Source organism: Manacus candei, unplaced genomic scaffold, assembly GCF_025592945.1.
Source record: "Manacus candei isolate 608988 ecotype Guabito, Panama unplaced genomic scaffold, ASM2559294v1 h1tg000046l, whole genome shotgun sequence".
Lineage (NCBI taxonomy): Eukaryota > Metazoa > Chordata > Aves > Passeriformes > Pipridae > Manacus > Manacus candei.
Window position 1 is genome coordinate 3,093,831 of NW_026138094.1, and position 24,590 is coordinate 3,118,420.

The window sequence follows — 24,590 nt, forward strand, 5'->3', positions numbered from 1 at the left end:
AATCAAATTGAGAAGAGAAATGAAACACAGGCAACCTATCAATAGTGTAACCACTTCAGTGCCATTGGCATAAATTCAGATGCGACATTATAATTAGGTAAAAGACAAACCACTTTCATTTCAAACTATATAAACAGAGGACTTTCCCTCCATCCACCCCCAAAGGAAAAACAAGGGGAAGTACAAGCACGGGGGGGGGAAGAAATTTCAGATCTCCATCCATACTCTTTCTTGGAATGTACCGATGGCCTTACAGCACATGGATACCAAGTCACCCCCGTCATTCCAGATAAAAGATCAAAGTTCCTCCCCAGTAACAGACCTACTTATTAGAGGCACCAGTGGGAGTAGCAGAGTATCCCTTTCTGTACCTTTTGCTCCAGAGAAGATGGGTGGAAGACCTAAGGATATGTCACACAAACACCATCTTGAGTCAGGGTTGTCTGGCACAAACCCTGGACCCCACAATTCCTTCAGGAACCTGCCCAAGCCAGTTTTATTAAGTTGCATGATGCTGCTCACCCTCCTCACTGTACTGAGCCGGGGGCTCACAGATCAATTAATCCATCGTGTGGTCTAAAAGTGAGATTCCTCCTGGGCTTAACTGTTAGTTTCCATCTCTTCCCCACCTGTCCAGTCAGGTTCCTAACCATGGCAGTGGGGGTTATTAACTTCCAGCCTCTACTGGCAGGGATTTAGGAGCACAGGGAAGCGCTGCAGGGACTGAAGCCCCTTGAGGAGACATCGGTTACCTCGACTGGTGCCCGTAAAACACTTGCTTCCATCTGAATATCAATCTTTGCAAAGATCAGTTTAGAAAATCTGTTTGAAATATCAACAGTGATTATCAATAGGAGTAAATAAATTAATTTTCATTTTTGAAACACTGTTTATCCTGGAGAATTCCAGAGCATGATTATCTGACATAGCAAAGAATAAACATCTGCTATGCCAGTTATTGTGGAAATTATTTTAAGAATTGTCAGAATATGCATTATACCAAGTTCACTTCTATCTACAGAATAGGCAATCACAATTAAAACTTCAGTAGAACAATATTAGTCAAATGGGAGGAATGTACAACAAGTATACAATTTCACTGGGCAATAACCAAAACTGAGACCAAGATTAAGATTGAGAGATGTTAAAAATTAATTGTAACCTAAAATATCAGCAAATTGAATACTCCCTGTATGGAAAGTTGTTTAAAACCTATACTTTCATACAGAAAATTATTTGCAAGAACAGTATTTTCTCAGGTCAGAATAAAACTTTGGGGTGTACACTTGAAGAACTTTTTCTAATGCAACAAAAGACTTACATTATAAAAATACAGAAGAACATGGAAAAAAATTATGTTGGTTCAGGAAAACTAATGAAAAGCTTGAATTTGTTTTAAAAGTGTCTATTAGCATCAAAAGCCAGTACCAACAATACAGTTCCTGCATAACTATCAAGTATTTTTTAGATTTGTTTCAACTCATTACCTAAATACAATTTGCTATTAAAAAAAAGGCAATTACTACTTTTAACTTGATTTCACAAACAGTCCTATTCATTTCTTGCAATAAGACCTATGTACTCCCTAAGAACAAAATTAATTCCTGTAATAGCAGCACTGTTACAGAAATGTCAGAAATTACCTGCTTCTCCTTCCTCATACTCTCTGCTTCCGAGACTCCAAATCATGTCACCAAACACCCCAAGTGACCTGGCATGACCTGGACACTTTAAATACAATACAACCCATTCAAAATAAAATTGGAACTGCCACTCCCAACACAAACTGTACTAAACCAGAAAACTTCACACTGCTACACCCATCTTGCCAGAAAAAGTCCATCGTGTACAGTCCAAGGAGGAGAGCATTATTTACAATACTGTCTGTAATACGCTGTATGCAATGCATTTGTTATTTGTCTATGGTTATTCAGACAATTCAACTCTAAGTTAATGAAGAAAACTATAAAAATTAGCATTTAAACTATTAAAAAAAGGGAATTTCCTTAGAAATCCACAGAGGTGCTCAGAGCACTTTACAGTAAAGCTGTTCTTCGCCCCAAAGAAAGAGTATTTCCCTACATTAATACAAGCTTTAACCTTATTCTTTGATCCAATTTAAGGTTAAAATTCTAAAAGAAAAATTAAAATGTGAATCTCCCTAAATTTTCCTGTGTATAAATAATGTTGACATGTGTGCACACACAGAGTATATTTTGAAGCTTCCCTGGTTACAAATGTGAATAAAGCAAACCAGCTTAGAGATCAAGCCTTTAGCAGGGATACAACTCAGAGCTTTTATTCAGAAGCCAACACACACCCACAGTTAAACTGCTATTAAATTGCATCATGCTGCTTATTCCCCTCTCTGTGTTGAACCATGAAGTATCAGACTGAAGAGCTCTAACAAGCAAGTCTCAGCCCTGTGGTACTGCCTATCATAACAATCCATTCTACTGGCAAATTTTCCTGTGGTTACTTCAGTTATGACTCAACAGCTTTATATAACCACACACTTTAAAATATATATATATATATATATATTTATATACACCAAATCAAGGGCAGTGTCACAAGACTGCACACACCGGGCCAAAAATAATCAAATACAGCCTCACGGGCAACACTGTTACCAACTGTATTACAACAGCACAGGAAACTGCCAGTTCAGGCACCAGAACACAATAAATCTGAGTTCCACAGTATATAACTGAGGTGCTAACCCTCATGAGCAAAGAAAACGTTGCAAGTGTGATAGCTTTCCTCACAACGTGTCTAAAAACGTTAAGAAAAAGTACTTTCAGTCATTTACTGTATCACAAGGCAAATTTTGACCCTGTTGAAAACAAACTCCAAGATCAACCTGATGTCAGAATCCTTTCACGGATATGATGATTGTCATGCATCTTTATGCAATTAAAATAATCAAACTGCAACAAATTAAAAGTACTTTGTTGATATTTAGAAGATCATTAATGAACACCCAAATCTCTTAAGGAAGAAGAGACCATCTGACATACCAAGCAGAGAGGGGACAAAAAAAAAGACAAAGAAAAAATTTGTGAGAAATATCATCTATTTTGGATTTCCAACTTCATGAAGGTGCATCAGTGGAGAAATCAAGCATCAAACAAAAACCTTGCAACTTAGTGAACCAGAATTTTGAGCCTAAAGTATAATGGCAAGTATAGTATAAAGTACAGCCAAGTAAATGTAATTCCACATTTACAATTCTATGACTGGGAACAGTCACTGATCACAGAAGTCTGAGTGTGAGTCTGAATTTCAGAAGATCTACACCAAGCCATTTCCTAAAAGTATGTGGAAGAAAACCTATACTTTGCTAAGGTACATAGTGTCTCTGTATCTGATTTTTAGCTACCCTACAATACTGAAATCTTAAGGAACATCTTACCAGCAGCACCTCACACTAAAACAACAATACACACAACAGTCTAAAACATCTTACACTTTTCATAAAACAGAGCATGTAGAATACAAAGACCAAAAGGTTTTCAAGTTTGCCTCTAGACAGGCATATCTTTAAAAAGATTTCTTATGATTCCTTATTCTACAGAGCACATCTAAGTCAGCTGCAGGAATCAACTCTCAGCACTGAGCAAACAGAAGTTACACATCAGGGTTGTGTGAACTTCAGTTTTTCATGAGAGAATTCAGGCTCTTTCAATACAGCTGGGGAAAAGTGTCTGTTACATGAACATGTCAGCATTAAACATCCTCTTTGAATTCTAAAAACAAAGTTTATCTGTTCAGTATTTAAACAGGGAAGAATGCTTAATGGATAAATGCAGGCACTGCACATCTGTTCACCTAAGCCAGAGCTGTGGTAGGCTAGCCCTAAGTTACACGTGAAAAAAACAATAGAATAAATATAGCAAATGTTGACTTAGGTAATTATTACAAGCTGTCTCACTTATTTCTCTCCTCTTTTGCCAAAAATCATGAAGAAACCCTCCATACTGTTTCATTTGCAATCGGGAAAGAAGCTTTTGCAAGGTTAGGGCTTCACCATTTGCCCTGCAGCACAATGAAGTGCCTACCAGTTTGTCCAAGGGAAAGACAGCACCTCTTCCTTTAGTAAAAAAGCTGAGTAGGGCAAATGTGTTTTCTTCTATTATTTTAGGCATGGAGAAAAAAATGTTTAAAGTAAACTACTACAAAATTTCTAGAAGCATCTCTACCTGCATTTATATAGCTGAGAATTTGAGCTGATGGAAGTTAACACTAGGCTGCAGAATCAAGGACTACTTTTTTCCAGTATGCATTTTGTACCATCAAGTGCTTCCCCCTCCATAAGCTGGCTGGAATGTAATAAGGCTCTTGCCAGATGTTCTGCTTTTGCAGAGGTCCAAAACCAACAGTTCTCAATAATTCCATTACTTCCAAAAGTCATAGCCAGAATCCAGTCTGAACAAATGGAGATCTAGCACAGCCCGTGCTGCCAGCAGGGCCCTGAGACATCTTAAAAAAACCTCCAAACAAACAAAAAAAACCCAATAAACCTTTCTTCCCTCAACGCTGAGACATTTCTTCCAACCACTTAATTGACAGAGATTTTATTGGTATTGTTAAACTTCATTCCCAAAGTAAAAAAAAAAAAAAATAAATATGTTCTCTGACAAAGGAGAGAAATCTGTCTTTAAATTTCCCAGATATCATTACATCTGCCCAAATATTTGCTGAACCGAGCTCCTTGCTGCCTGGGCTGTTAGCTGCCTCCTGAAGCAGGCAGGCAGGCTTTGTGTTGACAGCTCCCTTAGTGTGAGTGGCAGCAAATGATGGTGTGCCCACAATGCTGGAAAGCTGATATGATACAGCTCAGTCTCCTCCATCAGCAAACCAGGTGGAAGGACGACTGCTGCCTGATGTTAATGGGCCTTGTGCTAATCCACAGCAGCGCTGCAGCCACAGACACCTCAGGGAGCCTGGTTCACCTTCTAGCCCCAAAACCACTTGTTTCTCTTCATTAGGTGTTTCCACTCTTTCCCTTCATTTAGAGGAGAGTCTGTTCCTCCCCTTGACCTGAGATGTGTCACCACAGCTCACTGAAGAACAAAGCTGCACAAACCCCGTTTTCACTGGTTCCTGCCTCCATCACCAAAAGGTATCACCTGACCTACTGATTTCTGCTGCACTTCAGAACCATCCACATTTTAACTATCTTCTGGTAGTATATCCATGTTGTATTGTCCGATGTTATTCAGCTTATAAATGTGGAAAGACTACCTTTCAACAATGAAATTACACCAGTAGAGGATCAGTAACACAGAAGTAACAACTTCAGAGTAGTCAAGACTCCCCATTCAGCATTGTGATATTTAAATGCTAAAGAGTAATTACAACAGTTCAACATTGCTAGTTTAGCAAAAACATGCAACTATTCTGAAAATAACTTGAAGTAGTATCACTGTAACTAAAACCAAAAAACTTAGTTTTCTATTGCAGAAAATAACTACTAAATCTGACAGGGTCTGGTTGTGGTGGAAGTGAGTCGAGAAACATCTCCATTTGCTAGTGAAGATGTTGATATTTCTCTAACTTTACTTCTTAACCAAGGACATTTTTTTTCCTTGTTTGAAGATTTCATTGATCTTCCTTCTATTTCTTCTGCTAGCTTTTCATTTAATAGTCCATAGCCTGGTCTGACTGCATAACACTTCTCCTTGGCTTAAACCCTAAATATCACACTTTTTATAGAAATCTGAGTTTTCAATGCTTTTCTTGTAACAAGTGTTACATGAGTTAAAACACTCTTAATAAAATCCACTTAAAAACCACGCACACTTCAGAAGCAGAACTTTGACAAAATAGTTAGAACTGGAATTTATAGTTAAGTAACCCCATTTTAAATTGCCTTCAAACTATAACAGCCTTACAGCTGGAACTGACATACCTGTTGCTGTTAAAAGTGCATTCATGCCATTTTTTTTTAAATGAGGACAAGTTGCACTTTGAATACAAAATAAATTTGCTGTTGCTGCTTCTCCAAGTTTGCTGTTACAGCAGTTCTGTAGGTTATAGCTAGAAAATGCTGAAAGCCAATAAAATACAGTAGACGGTCTTTCTGTGGTGAAAAGCACCCTTACCTAGTAATTATCCTTCTTACAGTAATAATACAGCATTAAAGACTTTAAAACATTTACTTAAGTAGTCAGAAAGCAAATAGCAATCAATAACTAATTATTTTTGTTTAATTCCTCCTTCCAGGATGTTTTAAAAGTCCTTCTACAAAAGCGCCAAATAACTTCATTCCTATAAAAATTACTCCTTAATTTTAAGAACCAATTTCCAGGGATACTTAATCAGAACACTGAAGCTAATGATTGTACATTAAAATTAAGACAAGTACTGAAAGTTTAATATTACAGTGAGCAAGACAAAGAAGTGGATGGATACTAAAACCCTTCAAGTGCCCGGCACCGCAGAGCAGCAGTCACTGCCAGCACAGCATCCAACCTGCAGAGCTCCAGCGGCACGAAATCTCCTCCTGCGATGTCTTCACCCAGGCCAGCAACATTTACCAGCTCCTCACAAGGGATTCTGCTGCAGGAACCGCTGCCAAACAACATGAGTCAAGGTTTCTGTATGCAAACACAGCCCATCTTCCTAACGACTGAGGGCTGGCTGCCCCCCAAAGGAGGCCATCCCGCTTCCCGGAACACTTCACTGGCCCCGCTGCTCCTCTGCCCTCAGAGCAGCACCAGCGTGTGGTAGGGACCTGCAGGAAACCTGCTCACAGAGAAACTTGTAGAAAACAGAACCACACAAAAAAAAAAAGAAAAAGCCTTGTTGGTTTCTGGCCAGATGAGCTCACAGAAGTATTTCACTACCAGGCCAAACACCACCAGTGTTGGCAGAGAGGAAAGGGAGAGCACGAGAATCAGACAAGGCCAAAGTCAGGGTTGTGTGAAGGGCCAGGGAAGCCAGCCCAGCACTTCTCAAGCATTGAGACTGGCTGTATTTAAAAAACCCAATGATTTCTTCAGGGGAAAAAATAAGAAAAGAAAAAACCCAACCATCACTGTGTGCTGATGCATAAAATCCTGCAGTCTACTTTGGGACTACTGGCTTTATTGAACTATTGGTACTAAGCCAGTGTGTGAGAAAAATAACCAAATAATATTTGAATTACATCAAACACCAATTAGCTCATAAAGATCTTTAAAATACTGAATCTGCTCAGTGTTGGGGTAGAAACAGGTTACCAGGAAGTATAACACTGCCAGAACTCTCACACACATACTTTACTGTTCACTTACTAGAATTTTAGCCAGAAGTTAGAAGAAGAGTAAATTACTTCAGAGTAAATGGCAACAAAATGCAAGCATTTTCCTTCCCTCTCGTTCTTCCGTGATTAAAAAGACAAAGAGTAAGAACCTTTATTTAAAAATTTCAAAGTACATTTTGAAATTTAGCCAAAACAAGTCTTGGGTTCCATGTGCCAAATAAGTCCCTTCTATAAATTACTACATCCCATTTTTTCTTTTGTATTTTAGACCCTTGAGCACTGCCAAAACAAGCCAATTTAAACAGATTGCCCCTCTGGGTGGTGACTTTAAGTTTAAATTTTGTTGGTCTTAAATCCTGCAATCAGTTCTCTATATTGCTGCTTTTAGCTCTGGCAACAGCTTTCAGACTTTGCTTCACTTTGCACTTTACTTGTTCATACTCCAACACTCCAATACAATGAAATTTGTGTAAGTGCCCAGATTTGCTCAACCACTCAAAATAAAAATGTTACCATTTATAAGGTTATCAAATAATTTTAACACAAGACAGACTCTTCGCATTCTTGTGAAATACATAAAATAACAACGAGAACAGTTTTTGCCTTTTTGGAAAAGGAAACCATGACTTGGTATTTGGGGAAAAATTTCTTATATTCCAACCACAAACAATGTTATTACCCTTCAATATATTATCATTTAAGTGTTTTGCAGAGCACACTTTGTGAAGGTGTAATAAGGCATCAAATGTCTCTTTATATCCCAGTTTATAAGTGAAGAATTACTGACACAGGTTCAGAGGAAAAACATCAACCCTCCCTCCCAGATGCAAGGAGGTATTCTGAAGATTCACAAGTGTAATTGAGCAATTCAGAATATACATCACATCCAGCTCCACAACATATGCTCACAGGAACTCAAAATGCAGAACTTACTCCTTCAGACAAGGCTGCCCCACATACTTTTAAGAAAATTAAGAAATACTTGTAAACCAAAGTGAATTTGTAACTAAACACTCTTCACCTGAATTCTGTGCCCATTCCACAGACACACGTGACACTTCCCTGACAGCCAAATCCACACGAGTACTGCATTTCCACAAATTATATGAAGGCCCAGTGAATTAAACAAATACATATTAAGGCACCTGGCAGAAATCACGTGAAACAAATGTACAAAGTCAAGTACAAGAGCTCCAGTAGCAATTCTGTTCTACTCCATTGCACATACCTTAACATGTAAAGCTTATATTTAAAAGGTCACACAAGGGACACAAACATGTGCATCACTCAGGTGTATATGTGCAATTTGGCCTTTAAAAAAAACCTGTGTAAACTACCAATTACAATATCAACTTTGCTTCAAGGAATATAAATTTTTGTTAGGATTTTATTTATTGCTTTTTTTAAAGAAGAGCCAAGCAAAGAAATCTGAGGCCACTTCTTTTTACATTTTCAAGTTTACTGTTGAATTTTTAAACATCAGAGCATAACTTGCTCTGAGTAAGATATATATTCTTAACTAATTAGCAGGAAACTCTAACATTGTGTACACTTCAGCCCCTAAGATCTCTTTAGCCTAGTTTTAGTTTTCCTAGAGGACTCAGAGTGATCATTATCTTAATGTTGAATCTATTAAGAGAGAAACAAGAGAAAAAAACTAAAAAAAAAAAAATATCCTATGAAATATTACACTAAAAAGAAGACAAAATAACAGAGTAAAACAAGCATGGAGAAACAATCAATACCTGCTTTTATGAAAAAAGGTTCAAAGTGAACAAAAACTTCACAAGTGGTAGAACCTCTTAAGACCTGTGAAGACTCTAAGTCATCCAAGGACTAATAAGGTTTTCAAGAAGTCTTCATACCTAATACACCCCATGCCTGCAGAATATAAATTCTTAACTCCATCACTGTAAAACCAGAGTTTAGTCATTTACAAAAGATTGTAAAAATACAGATGAAGCTAAGCCCTCTCACCTTATTTTCTATTATGAATGAAGTACATTTGAAGTCAAAATTCTATACTTGCTGTACTTGACTAAATCCAGAGTAATGCCATCTATAATACCAGTTACAGAGAAATAATAGAGGAATCTGCAGTGGTGCCTGTATTGATCTAGTGTTATCCTGAACACTTATTGAGTGCCAGTTACATCTCCTTCACACCCACATCACTCCTTCTAACACAAAGTCTACAAGATTTCTTTAAATCACAATATATAAAAAATACAGCAGAAACTATAAAAATCATAGAAGGGAACATCAGTATTTTAAACAGGTCTATCAGACTTGATATTTGGCCTAAGAAAAATACTGACTACAACTACAACAGTGTTGCTATCATGTGTATGCCATCTTCTACACAGGAAAATCCACTCAATGCCATTTTTAAAACAGCTTCAAAATTAGAGGAAAAAAACTGCAGCAACCTTAAGGGTGTTAAGCTTCCAGAGCACAGCCTGTTCAGAGCAGGGCTGATTAGCTCAATCACAGCACCTTGCTCACAGCAGCTGAGAGCCCCAAACTGAATCTAAATCACACCAAGCAACTAAAAGCTCAGGCAAAAAAAAGTACTTCATGCTCAAAGCATCGAGGATACAAAAATAAAAAGAATGGATAACCTACACAAGTTTGTGAGTTAACTAAAATCCTATGACATGTTCTAAAAAAGTATAGAAAGTCTCAAAATCAACTTCATGAACACTCTTAAATTATGGAATCCTGTCTGAACTTAGTGATTGCAAACGTGGTTACAGCACCAAAAATGTTATGAGGGGTGGAAGGCACTGCTACTGATGAGAGATAAGGGGAAATACGAGCCAACTGCTCTAGCAAGGTTTTGATTATCTTTTACTTTGTCCCTTGATGTTGTCAGACTCACTGGAATGGAAAAATTGCAGGATTTATTTTGTTTACTTTTCAAATGCAATCAAAGTAATTCAAGGCCACCAACAGCCTAAAGAGGGAGAATGAAGCACCTGTAGAGGTCAGCATTCCAGAAGCGTGTCAGTAAAAATGAAGCAAAATGTCAAATTCTCTGTTCAGGAGGAACATGATACTGTGTGTGTTGAATAATGATAATTTAATGCATCTATACACATGCATGTATCCTCTGTCCTTTAGACAAGTAGCATGGGAATAATTTTGCTCTGATGAATATAATGTGGAAGAAGATGAAAATAAAATTCCTGAACTGGTTCATCACAGCGGTAATACTTGAATAAAACCAGTTTCCTTTGGCAGAAAAGAGGCACCACTGTGATTAACTGTTTCATGAATTTAATATAAAGAATTTCTACAGAGAATTAAATAGGATAATTAATACATAGATGGCACAGGAAACTTTTAAATTTACATTAAAAGATTTCCAAAGGAAATCAAATTGTAAGATTCCTTCCTGGACTTGAGTTTTGCTCATATCATACAATGAATATGCTATAGCAAAGGGTATTTCTAGGAGACTGAGAAATATGTGCTCCAACAGTTCAAAAATTTAAAATACTGTACAACAATTAAAATATCTTCTACTAGATCATGAAAATGCATTAGAAATAAAAGCATACTTGTTCTATTATTATGCTATGAGGTGAAAAGGATCCTAAGAATTCTGAACACTGCATCTTTTCTCTGAGTGTGTGCCAAGATATCAGGTTTAATCAAAACTTTCTGTTGATTTCAGGAGGAAACTGGCACAGAAAACACTTGCTACACAAAATCTCTGATTTGTTTGGTTTGGTTACGTGTAGTTCTTCTATGTTGACCCAGGCATTTCAGATGGGGTTGCTCCTTGCAACTTGGAGAAGCAGCTTAAGTTATGAAACTAAAAAGGGAAGGTCTTTTTCATAAAAAAGTTAGTTCCAAAAACAAATGAAAAAAAAAAACCAAACAAAAAAAACCCCTAACAACAAACTAATGAGCAATAAAACTAATGCCCAGCCCATCAAAAAACTTGGATTTGGAATTCAAAGGACCTTTCAAAAAACAGTCAGTTGACATCAATGCAGGAAAAAGTTACCATATCTGTCTATTTATCAAGTAGGACACAGAAACCATATTTTTGCTCTGAAATGGGTCAATATGAACTGAGTGGATTTGAATAAAATTGTGTTTCACTTTGGAGTGAAACTGTTTTTTAAATACTTTAACCTCATTCTCCTGTTTCTTTACCACTGTATTTGGTCTTTAGGACACGCTACAGATGATTATTTATTTTCTGATTGCCAATCCTTCCCTTTGGGAAATAGTTTTTGTCCAAGGTTCTCCAAGTTTCCATCCTCCTCAATACACATGCAGTTGCAGTATTTGGCTCTGGCTGGGAGCTGCACAAACAATGCAGCCTCCAGACAATCACTCACACAAGGGCTGGCAGCAATGGCCAACACTTGGATCTGACAAGGCACACTCTTGGCTCTTTGCAACTTTTTGCATTAAAAACAAGGAATCCATCTCCTAATCCAGAATACTCATGTTATCCAACTATGCAGACAAAGCAAGCCAAAAGGTCTTCGAATAACAGGACCTTTGAGAAATCCTATGAGCAGAACTCCCTGCATCAAGGAGCTCTGCACTCCTCACCCTGTTTAAGCAGCCTGAGAGTGAAGGAATTACTTGAGTGTGTGACCAGAATATTAAATATCTCACACTGTCCAGGTTCACAGTGGGGCTATCAAATAACAGAGCAACTACTTCAGAGAAAAACTTTTTTGCTGACTCCTGACCACCAGTAGTACCAACAACAGCAGCATCCCCAGTCCATGCCTGGTTACACTCTACTCTGAATTGCTACCACAGCTTGGAGAAAACACTGCTAAAGCTGCAAACATGGTCCTTCACTGGCACTGCCAGAACCACTGGATGCAGTGACAGAGATTGTCTCCCTACAGCTTCACCTAATTTTAGGAAGCACTCAAGCACCCAGCCATTTCTGAAAGCGTTAAGTGGATCAGCATGTATCAAAAAACTCACTTGAAATCCTATCTCATAAAGGATGTCTAAGTCTCCGAACAAAAAATACTTGCAGTCATTGTGCTACAAACATTGCAAACCTCAGACAGAAGGTGCAATTTCCTTGTCAATAGATTTCCACTGCATATCCACATCTGTATATGTGGTAGCAACAGCAGACAAGATAAAACAATGAAAGAAAATACAAAAGGCCGAAATGGTTCCACAGTCAAGAAAATAAATATATAGATATACACATACAAGTGTGTGCATAAAAGTATATATTTATAGAAGTATCATCTAAATCACTGACTACTTCCTTTGGGCATTCCAGATCAAGAATCTGGGTTAAAAACAGAAAGCAATAAAATTTTAAAAATAGTTTAAAAATTCCTCAAAATTCATGTCATTTTTAAACTGCAGGCGAAGCCATTTTTCTATTGATATTACACAGCAAAAATATACAAGCCAAAAAAAAAAAGCCAAAGAGTTTCAGCAAATTTGATGTCCCTGGTGACAAACCCTGCAGTTAACCATGGAGACTCACCTTTAAAGTCACTTAGTTTTAAAGTCACTAATTTCTCAGAGAATACTGTGAATTACAAGAAAGTGCCAGTAGTGGGCTGGGAGGGAGAGTAAACAAGTAAAGGACAAGTTAAAATAAGAGACAGACATAAACAGAGTGCAAACATTTGAAAAGCACCAAAGAAAATATTTCCTAATAATCAAGGTCTGCTCAGACACAGCTCCCTGCCCTGTCCCCTCCCACGGGCAGGGGCTCCCTGCACACTCCAAACCTGCAGCTGAGCCACCAGGTGGGAGCTGCTGCACCAGTGCTGGGCTCCCTCCTACTGCAGCATGGCAAAGTCAGGCTCTGGTCTCACCTAAGCAAGGCTCTGTTTTGGGATGACCAAACAGGTAAGGCAATTTGCATTACTACCTTAAATAGATTGGGCTTTAAAGATACATAAAATTAAATTAGAAAAACCACACAAATACAAAAACCCACATGCAACCTATTGCCTCCATTTTAATCACGAACAGAAAGAAAGGAAAAATGAGAGAAGATATTACTTATATATATTTAAAGAAAAAGGACAATTCTTTTCAATAGCAGGCTCCATTTCTCAACTTGACCATGTTCCAAAAGATCAGATAACAGTATCAGGCAACATCAGACTATTAATGACACAATCTTACAGAATGGAGAAAAGTATTTAGGCAAGATATTGACTTTGTAACATTTAAGATATCAGCACACAAACAGCCCATTCTTTTTCAAGACATTAACGTATTGGTATTAAATACTTGGATTAATGGATTACAAACGAATAATACCATAAATTAATTCTGATACATCTCAGCAAAGTTGCTGAAAAAGAAGAGAGAAAGAAAAAAAAAAAAGCAAAAGGAAGAGCTCAGCATTCTGGAGGTATCCCCAGGGGGAAGCAGCAGCCGATCATGGCACACATTACCTCTGCCCCTTGTTCATCCATCTGCTGCACCCCAAGGAATGCCACGGGGGAAGCAAACATGTGGAGCACAGCTAATAACAGCAATTCTGTCCATATTAGAAACTAATTATCACCCTTTCCTATCAGGATCAGTGCTTCCAGAATTATAAGCAATTTACCCTCCTAAATGCAGTCTAGAATTTAACACTCAATAACTCAATAGCTTATTTTTTAAAAATGCTGATTTGGGCTTATATATAATACAAATTATATCTCCTTTCCTTTCTGTAGAACTCACTCTTGCATCTGAAGATTTTATTTATTTATTTAGTGAAAGATGAAGGGAAAAAAAAATCTGCCTAAAGACAATCCTGTACATTTAACTCTCGGCTCAAAACTGCACAATTACTGTGATTAAGTCTATGTAAATCTAACAAAAAAGACAAACATCGAGTTCGTATTTTATTACCAATCTTCTGGAAATAACAGCAAGAAATCTCATTGCTCCCTACCAAATATATTACTTTTCATTAGATACACACACCATAAAACTACAAAATGAGATAAAAAGCTGTGAATAGCATTTTATGTAGTGACCTTGCAAAGAGAAAACAGAGTTTCTCCTTGCTCCATTTTTATTCTACTAAACTAAAAATTAAGACCTTGGAGAATCATTGATTCTCCTCTGCATTAGGCTACTCTATAAGAACCTAATTATTTCAAAATCATCAAGTAAATATTGTTTTGTTTTAATTAACACCACCTATTTGAGGCACTACTTCTGCACACAAGCGGTTCAGATGTTTTGCAGCACAATCCAAAGAAATGAGAAACAGGGAACACCGAGGAAAATCATACTCTGAGTGCAAAAAGCTGAATACAGAGCATCAGATATGACTCAAAACAGTGCTTATCTGCCAAGAATCTTAATTTCTCTTTGTTTTCTATTCATCCCTTCCTTGAGCCAAGTACTCTTTAGCCCTCACCCAAGTTTTGTATCGCAGCCTACCAAGACCAAAGTACCCTCTTCCATTCCAAATTCCCTGAAAGCCCCCCCTGGTTAGCCAGCAGGTGCCACTTTTATTTGAGGAAGACAAGGTCAGTATTCCCCTAAGGATGTGAGCAAAATGCCTCCTGGAGGGAGCAGTCTGGGACTGGAACTTGGGTCTGCTCCCCTGAGCCTGCCCGCGCTGGCTCCACGCCTTGAGCTACCCATGTCAAGAGCTGTTAAGGATTCCCAGAAAAGTCTCACAGATTTAAGTGAAAAGCATTCTAATGGAAATCACTAAACCCCTTGGTTTGCACCTCGGAAGAACACACATTGATATTACACTTAAAACATTTTTAGATGAAAATTTTAATGAAAATTCCCCAAAATATTTAATTCAGAAGTAAATAGAACTTAGTGTCAGATGCTAAAGAACTGTAAAAACAAAGCAGAAAGTTAGTTTTTAGACAAGTGTAATACCAGTATAAATTCAAAGTACTTATAAATCTATCTTTTTTTTTTAATTTCCTAAATCAGGAATAGTCAGGGCTATATTTATGATCAAGCATATCCTTCAGCATGAAGGGACACAAAGCACAAACCTAACACAAAACATCAGCAACTTGGCTTAATAAGATTACAGTACATTAAAAGGTGCTCATAAGCATTTTCTATAAATGAAATGTAAAGCCTGATGACTCCATACGAGCCGGAAGACCAACCTAAGCTCATAATGAAGGTATTGTGACAAAGCTTAGTACCTAAAACACCAACAGAATGGGGTATTTTTGATGTAGTTGAACATTTTACACCGATTATAAAGCAGCCATGTTCCAGTGACTACTTTTAGGATAGTAGTGTTCTAGTTTCTATGATCCATGTAAGAGTTATAAGGCAGATAATGCAGAGTTTATCCAGTAAAAAATATTATTCCTTACTGCAAATCTCACTTCTCAGAATGACAGCATATTTACAGTGTAACAGCACATGGTTGGAAAATTTAAGCCACATGCCAAACACCCTTAAAGAAATCAGGAAAAATACATGTACATTTAACTGAGTACCAAACAGTTTATTTCTCCAATGCAAATAAAAAGGGATATTATGATCTTTTACAAGAAAAGCAAACAGGCAGACTAAAATATCAAGAACTGCAACCATTAATTCATTAAGTAACAACAGAGGGAATACCAAAACCCACCACCCCTGCACTCCAATCACACACGCCCTCACCAGCACAGAGGAATAAGTACTACAGTGACTCCAACAGCACCAGGCAAATTTGGGGTTGTTGCCTCACCTTTGCAGTCCTGAGCATGTTTAACCCCATGTCTGCCATACACATACACAGCTATTCTTCTATCATCACCTGTACCCCTTCAGAAAGCATCCTACAGAAAATAATCTAGACTAGTAATGACACAAATTTGCCAGAACAGATTTGTCAACAGCAATGATTAACAGCATAAAGGCTGTTCTACCAACATCCTACTTACTTACCTTATCTCTCTTAGCTAAATTCAGTAACTAAATTCACATTAAAATAATTGTACAGTGGTACTTCAGCATTCAATAAATACTATGTTCCTATACTGTATGCCTGGATGAATCATTCCCAGGTTAGAGAGGGGAAAAATTAAAGTATATAACATAGAAGCCCACATCCTTTAACTTCACACCTGGTTGTCTGCCCAATCAAAATATCAATTAAGTCAACACCAGTCGAGGTGTTCATTTCTCTAAATGACATCTCAAACCACAGATACACAGATAAATTCCATTTTATTTCTGAGAGGTACCAGGAGCTCATTGTGCATGCACAATGCATAGAGTGTGCCGAGGAGGAAGAACTAAAATAAGGATACTCTTACACAAGCCAGTCACCCATTCTTGCCATCATTTACTAAAAATAATTTTTTAAAAAAAATCCCTTCTGTTAACTGAACTACCTAAAAGGTTTTTTTTCTGTTTGTTAAATAAAAAGAAAAACTCGGTTCTGCAAAAAATATATTAATTCAAAATACATGCAAGCCTTTGAGCAGATTATAAGCCTACAGTCAGGTGTCTATTTCTAATAATCCTCATAATAAAAGCAGAGTTGTAAGTAGAGCTCCTTTCTGAGAGATTTTTTTCTTAAACATTAGCAACTTGGTCACAAGCCACAATACAAAAACAAAGGGCAAACTTCTTAATCAATTTGCCACTCCTTAAGTGTACAGATTTAACTAGAGCCACCCAGATACATCCAGCTGATTCAGGAGCTGTGCAAGAAAAAAAAAGGGGGGGTTGTCACTGTTGCTTTTAAATAATTTGCAGCAACTTACTACCTGGAGGTACCTCCACAGTCAGCACTGAAACATGAAAGGGAAGCCACATTCACAGAAATGCAGACACGTTCAGCAACCTTCTACTGCTCAATATCTCTTACCAAGGCACTTCCTTCACTGCACTGCACCCTGTGTTACCATGACATTCACTTTTAAAGTTTTCCATTCCCAACTCCAGACACATATTACAGGAAATAATTTTAAGGACATGTGATATTATCAAATTTTATTTGAAACAAATGAGCACATAACCCTTCCTAGGGCTACTTTCTCTGACTCTGATGCTAAGGAGAACTAGAGGAAAGTGCTAAGAGAAGTCATCAAAATCCCCAAAGTTTGAAAATTTGTCAAATCAGAAAGACTAAATACAAAAAGGTCAAAATGTGTTATATCCAGCACAGAAACACAGTCATATTAAAACAGAGCTCCAACTTGAAGCAACAAGTTAGAGGCATATTGAAAAGAGTCTACTTTGAGAGCAGAGCCAGCTCTCTCTGCACACACAGGCAAGGCACTTCCAGCATCAGGCCATATGCATGTCCAAAAAGCAACAGAGCAACTTACAGTTTATGAAAGCACAGCTCTTTTGGACTTCTACTTCCCTACAAATAATCTTGTAAAAGAGTGGATACTACTGAACAAACACAAAAGGTCAGAAACAATTTCCAAGTACCTGGCAATGCCCTAAGCCATTACACAATTATGGACAGGCAGATAAAGTTTCTGAAACTAAATATCCACACCCCAAAAAAGCTCACCATTCTGGCTGAACTCCCTCCAAACAGACAAACCCTAACAGTCTCTTTCTGCTCTCCAAGCCAGGCTGGCAGTAAATGCAGAAAGAGTTTGTTCAGTGCAGAACACAAACCACAAGCAAACCCCACCACATGTGCAGCGCTGTGCTCACATGGCTCCCGGCCAGCCTGACTCCTATCACTCACAGGCAGGAAGAAAACCAGACAGGCCACTTCAGCAGAGGCTTGTTCACTGTGGGACAGCAACAGAAGATTTATGTGCACAATTGGAGCCATTATGCCAATAACTTCTGTTCACTGACACCCTTTACAGAAGTCCTCGAGGAAAAAGAGATAACTAGAATTCACAACAATAGCCCCAAAATGTCTGAGACCACGTGAATTTATCTACAAGGTGTATAAAGAGAAGAGTAAAAACTACCAGCATGCAAGTGGCTTCAATACAGACATAGGATGGGATTGTTAAGCCAGCATCCAAACTAAATTTCAATAGCAAAATCCTGTCCTAATAAAGGTAATGCAACTACTTGAAGTGTATCATTCAAGTAGAGAATACTTAGTCTTGTAGGAACTTTACAATACCAACATTTCCTCTGCAATCTCTATAGGATTCAAATGAACCCCCCCAAAAAGCAACTGTTTGACTTTTAGCCACACAGAAAACATCACTGACATGTTCACTGATCTAAAGCTATATCTTTTACCAAACTGACATAAATTATCTAAAATCAAGGAATACTAACCAAGGAAATACTAAGGTCAGAGAAAGAAATAATCAAGACTAAAGAATTCAGAAAGATAGCCAGGTATTCCAGCACTGACAGAAGTGGGACACCAGATGGTTCTAGTGCTTTTTCACTTCCAGTTTGTTCATTTCTACAACTGCTACAGAACACAACATGGAATTTCACATGTGTGAGCTTCACATTAAGTTTATCAGACTTCTGAGAAATTAAGTCACTCCTTGGCTTCCTAAATTTTATCTGAATAAGTTCAACAAGCTTCCTACAAAGAAATAACAACATAATTCTCACTATTAATTCTGGATGCATGCAAATTAGTTCTATATATTGCACATTTCAAAGATCCAAACAGACTGGAAACAAAAAATTATCTCTTTTTTATTTTTTTAAATCTGTCTGCTTTTAAAGTTAATCTGTCATGAGGCTTCAGAGGAAAAAGCAGGCTAAAAACATACTCTAAAGCCTATTCCTAGCCCCATGAGAATGCAAAGTCTCAAAACACTAAATCTGTCACTGGTTCAGGGGTGATTGCAGACACTGCTGTGCCTCCCACTTACATTCTTACATTTTCAGTTGTACATTTCCAGAAATACGTCTGTGAAAAAAAAAACTTTAAGACAAGTGATTTTTTAAAGGAAAAATATTTGAAACTTAAAGGTGATTATGACAATCTTGAGACATCCTGGAAGAACATCCTTGCAGTAAAAGGGAATCAAAGTGTATTTCAGAACAACCACTGTTCTTAATATTTATATGCACACTTTCTTTTCTATGTCCATTTTCTTTTCTTGTACAAGACATCTCTATTCAAAAAAAAATAAAAAAAAAAATCACACCACCAGGAACAGCAATGAAAGAGAAAGTTACTGAATTGTCCCTGGACCTTTTGTCCATCAAGATATGTTAGAAAGCTTAACTAAAAACACAAAACAGAATACAGTGTTCAGGACTGGCATTCCTTTGGCTCATATGCCTGGAGCAATCACATGCACCTAGAAGCAGTCAATTATATTAACCACAGGGATGAAAGCAAGCCTAGGACTATGCAAATGACCAAATAAAATTAAAAAATTAATAAACTTCAGTGAACATCCAAATTCAAACCTACCCCAAGCAAAACAAGTTAACTGTACTGTTTTCCTTGCTACCCAGTGGCACTTACGTTAGGAAAGTTTTATTTATGACATTAATATTCACTTTAGAAGCAGCATAACTAACAAACTGTAACAAAACACAATAATACTTTAACACCTCATCTTTGGTTTTTAATTCCAAGTAAAAAATAAGTTTGTATTAAAAAACAATTAATTCAGAAATTAAGGAGAACTCACATCAAGGCCAGAAGAAAGACACCCTCGACTACCAAAACCAGGAACCAAAAGCTGGTAGTGGACAGTAGCAAGGACATAGGAAGGGCAGTGACCATCTGCATGGAGAACACCAAGAGCACAGCGGTACAGTTCTTGATTTCCCAGCTTCAAAGCTGAACAGTATTCTTTCTAAATGCTGATGCCCTTCAGATTTGTTCTGAGTTTTTGGATAACACAATCATGCCAAAATAAACACGAAAGTTGCCTTCACATTCTGTTTTGTTCCCACTTAACTCAGACAAATACTCCTCGAGAACAAGTTGGAGAAGGCACCTATCTACACCAATAAAACAGTGAAGGATCAAATGTATACTTTGCACATTAACAACAAATAGAGAGACAACAATCTCCAAAGTTTCTTGCACATCAGGCACATGGAAAAGCAAACAGTCTGCCCACACTAACAGTTTCTATTGGATCAATCTTACGGGATCCACTGGAAGACACCTCTGCCTCCCATTTCCCCAGCTTTCTGTGTCACCCCAAACACTTGCTTCAGTATAAATATCCCACTTCTCATAAAAGCTGCTGTGAAGTTTAAAAATAAGTACCTCAAATCACTTGAACTGCAAAAAGACGTGAAACTTGACATGAATAATAAAAAAAAAGCCTCACAACAAGTAGCACATTCAGAAGCTGCTGAAACGTAATCTATAAATTGGGGTCAACAGTTGGTTCACATTCCCCCCCTTTCAGTGTTTTCTAAAACATTGTTCCAACTGGCTACATCAGAAATTCCATTTAAAGTAAAAGAAGAGAGAACAAAGCTACAATGTTTGTAACACTTGTTTTTATCCCAACCTGGTTTCTAGAATGTAAAGAAGCTTCTCCCCCTCCAAAAAAAAAGCCCCTAGAACCAAATATAAAACAAGAGTCATAACAAGCTAGTTTGGCAAAATGCACTTGTTGAATTTGGCATTTCAAAGGGTTGCTTGAGGGCTAAGGCCCTGCTGTTCTCTTAAAGGAGATTTACCTACAATGCAGGTTTCACTAATCAAACCAACAGAGACCAAAGCACACTGCTTATATGTAAAGGATTTGTTTTCAAAATATCTGTAGTGCTTGAAGTCTTCCCCTTTGACACATATTTACTCATCAGGATTTCTTAAACTTCCATCTCAGAATTCTAAGAATCATCTGTTTCACAAAAGGCTTCATTTAATGCTAAACAACTGGGTTTATGACAGAAGAAACAAACAAGTTAAAAAGCACTTCAGGGGAAGGAGAAATTAATGTTTTGAAACTAACTTCTTCATGAGCATTAGGTTAAATCAAATTTGTTTCATAACTTTAAAACCCACACTGTTGTAGCACAATTAGCTTTTCCACTGCTGTTAAAGTGGAGGTTCTGTCTCCAACATCCCAAAGGGTATTTTGTAAGTACTCAGAACACAGGCACAGTAGCAAATGCAGTCACATTTAACACAGCCTCAGCTCTTGTTTCAGTCACAGTAGGTTTTGTCAAAAAACCCACTTGATTACTGAATCTTTTTAGACGACTTGTTACCATATCCATGATTATTAGATCATGGCCATAGGCTAGACACTGGTACATATATCCAGCTGTCACAGTGAATTTAATCCATTCAATACAAAGGATAGTTATAGACAGGGTTGTTTTCTGTTTATGTATCAGGAAACCTTTTTAGACTAGAAATTTTCTTCCTTGAAGAAATTTAGGCAAATGTATTTATCTGTGTTTTCTTATTTGGACAAGATTCAAATTAAATTTACAGAAATGAGAAGCATATGTAATCTGTGAAGGTGTGCTCAAACAGTTTCTAGCATGCTGCTATGAGCCCCAGAATGAAATTTGCATTTCCACATTTTTAAATAACAGAGTTTACATTTAAAAGGCTGTATAGCAGATGCAGCAAGACCCAAATTGAAAAAGAAAAACCCCATAACTCGAACAACGTAAGCAGAAGAATGAATTAAACAAGCAGAAACATCAAAACTATACACAAAACAGGGAGTGGTATTGACACTGAAAATATGTGCGAGCTGATTTAACTCTGCTTAGGTCATATGAGGTTATTCCTATTAACCCATTCCAAAACTTCCATTTCCACCAACTGAGGAAGTTCAAAAACACTTCTTGTCTCTTTTACAGTGTGAACATTGGCCCTCATTTTACAGCTGAGGGAACCAGAAAAGAGAAAAGAGAAAGGCACTTCCTCAACTGTGCAGCAAGATAGGAACAGAAATTTTGCCTCTCCTATGTCCCTCAAAACTCAAGAATATCTTCTCTTCACTATGCAATAATACAACCTTGGCAAAAGTTTTTGATGGAGATAATGCCTGCTTTAACTTATTTACAAAAACAACAGCACTGAGTAGCAAGCAAGTAATAGTATTTCCTAGGACTTTGCTATTCCTAGTGAATTTTTAGATATTAATTTCGGTAGCAAGTAAGTAATAGTATTTCCTAAGACTTTGCTATTCCTAGTGAATTTTTAGATATTAATTTCGGTAGCAAGTAAGTAATAGTATTTCCTAAGACTTTGCTATTCCTAGTGAATTTTTAGATATTAATTCGGTAAAGTAATTCAGATTTTTTTTAAAATCACATTTTGAGAATTTAGTATTTTGTTCATAATTCACTATTCCATGTCTCTGTAATTTCACAGATCCAGTACAACAGATGAGAAAACCAGAGAATATTGAAAAGTACTTAATCTCAATACATAAACTTGTCACATGAATTACATGAGCTGCACCTTTTATTGAAGAATTAGTCATGCAAGTATAAAATTACTTCAGAATCAGAATTTAAAAAAGATAAATACCTAACTTCTCCTACTAAACTCATTTAAAATGCTACCTTTACTAAGCCTGATGAAATCAGGCCAGTATTAACACACACTTACATATTCAGAACACAGTGAGCTTATCCCAGTGTATGTCAGTGACCCCACTGCCACAACCCCAAAAGCAGGGCCTACCCAACTGGTACTGACTCAAAGGCTAACAGGACACATAAATTTGCTGCAACTGGGAAAGGCCTTTTTTCCTCAAATGTGCCCAACTGGCACAACAGTTTGAGGATACTTGGGTTATTACTGCTGTGTTCATGCCCAAGGAGAGCTGGAGAGCTCCAGGACACACATCTGCTGATGCAGCATTAAATTTGCTTCAAAGGGGAAAACAACAACAGCAGACACCTTGCAGGGTGTGATTGCCTTGGTTCACCCTCTCCTTGCAATCAGTGCTGCCCTCTCCTTGGTGCAGGATCTGGTCACTGTGCCAAGGCCACTCACAGCCCAGGTTAGGCCAGCCCATGGAGCAGCTGTGAGGAACAGGTCCTGTGGGAACAGGTCCTGTCTGAACTGCTCAGAGCAGCAGCTCAGTAACGCTGCCCAAGGCCAAGGCAACCTGAAGCTGTGCTGCCTCCCTGCTCTGGGAAGGGGGTAAGGGCAGGCAGGGACTGAAAAACAAAACCCAAGCTCAAGATCACTGGTATGGCACATGCACACATCTGCTCCAGCAGGCAGGAAGTTCTTTTCAAGTACAAATAAAGTATTAATTATTTCATTCGTCCTTAATTTCACTTGGAAGGAGAAAAAAGAAGAATGAAATGTTTGCTTAATTCTCATTTGTATCTCCTATTTCAGAGGAAGTGATAAAGCTAAAGACTATGTTACATAAAAAGCTGCAAAGGATAGAACAAGCTACATGGATAACCTCAGAATTTTTTTCATCTAGAGGTTCTTTCAGTAAAAAAAGAACACTTAAACATGGAAATCCCAGTCCACATGAAAGAATGTTGCACAGTGTTAATCACATTGTCTCCTGACTCAGAAAAGTCTTCACTTTTTCTTTGTATTCTTCAGCTTCAAAATTGCTTGATCTTTTTAAATAAGCAAAGAATGAATCAAGTCTGTCCTCATGGCACATGTAGAAATGGACATTACTGCTGTCTGGAGAATCTGTGCTCTAGAAGTTGTCTCTGATTTCCCACACTTCAACCTGAGGAAGAAAAACCTCACTTACAAAAAAAACCCCAAAACTATATTATCTGATGGGACACAAGAAACTCATAGCCTTTTCTTAATTTGATAACAATTAGCCTTTGGTAACTATGGTTACAGAACGTATTTATACACAAAGATCTAGCTGAGTTTGCTGAAAAGGGGATCCTATGTAAGGGATATTTTCCCAATAAATACAGAACTTTACGTCCCCACAACTGATTCTCCCCCATTAGTGTCACATTTAGGGTTGAGCAATATAAATAATATGATGGCAAGGCAACCATTTTACTTCGAAGAAAGGAAAACATGAAGTAGAAAAGGATAATGAATGAAGCAGCATCTTTTCACAACTTCTTTGCACTAACCAAAAATCATGAAGGAAATCTCTCAAAATCCTTTTTCCAGGTACTAAAAGGGATGAGTACTTTGGGAAACTCAGAAAAGTGATACTTTTGCAATAAACATTAGTTAGCTGTTACAACCACACAACCTATATGTGCATTCAAGCCAAGTACATCAAACATAAAAAAAAAAGTTCACAGAGTAAGATTTTAAAAAGCTGCAGCTTTATGAACAGGGTGTTCAACTGACCAAAAAAAGAAAATACTGTATTTCAAGGAAATCTCTGCTTCCCGCCCTTTTTGCTCCGGCTCTGTGCTAATACTGACAAGGTACTTGCAGATCAATGCACCAGCACTTCAGGAGATGCAACAGCTCTGCCAAGAATCCTGCCTTCAAAAGGACTTCCATTGCTATGGCAACAGCATGTTCTCCAGGATCCAATTC

At 37.6% G+C, this 24,590-nt stretch overlaps 1 protein-coding gene across 10 annotated transcripts in view; it reads right to left on the bottom strand.

Annotated features, from left to right (window-relative positions):
• The window catches only part of TCF12 (transcription factor 12), a 163,466-nt gene that overhangs the window by 124,258 nt on the left and 14,618 nt on the right, over positions 1-24,590 (bottom strand). The window contains exon 1 of one of the 10 annotated variants that reach the window (XM_051797046.1): positions 24,473-24,569. The exons of the other annotated variants lie outside the window; for them this stretch is intronic. Coding sequence (XP_051653006.1) covers positions 24,473-24,554 — 82 coding nt within the window. The 5' untranslated portion in view covers positions 24,555-24,569. Of the gene's footprint in view, positions 1-24,472; positions 24,570-24,590 lie in introns of those variants that run through there. 10 annotated transcript variants of the gene reach the window in all.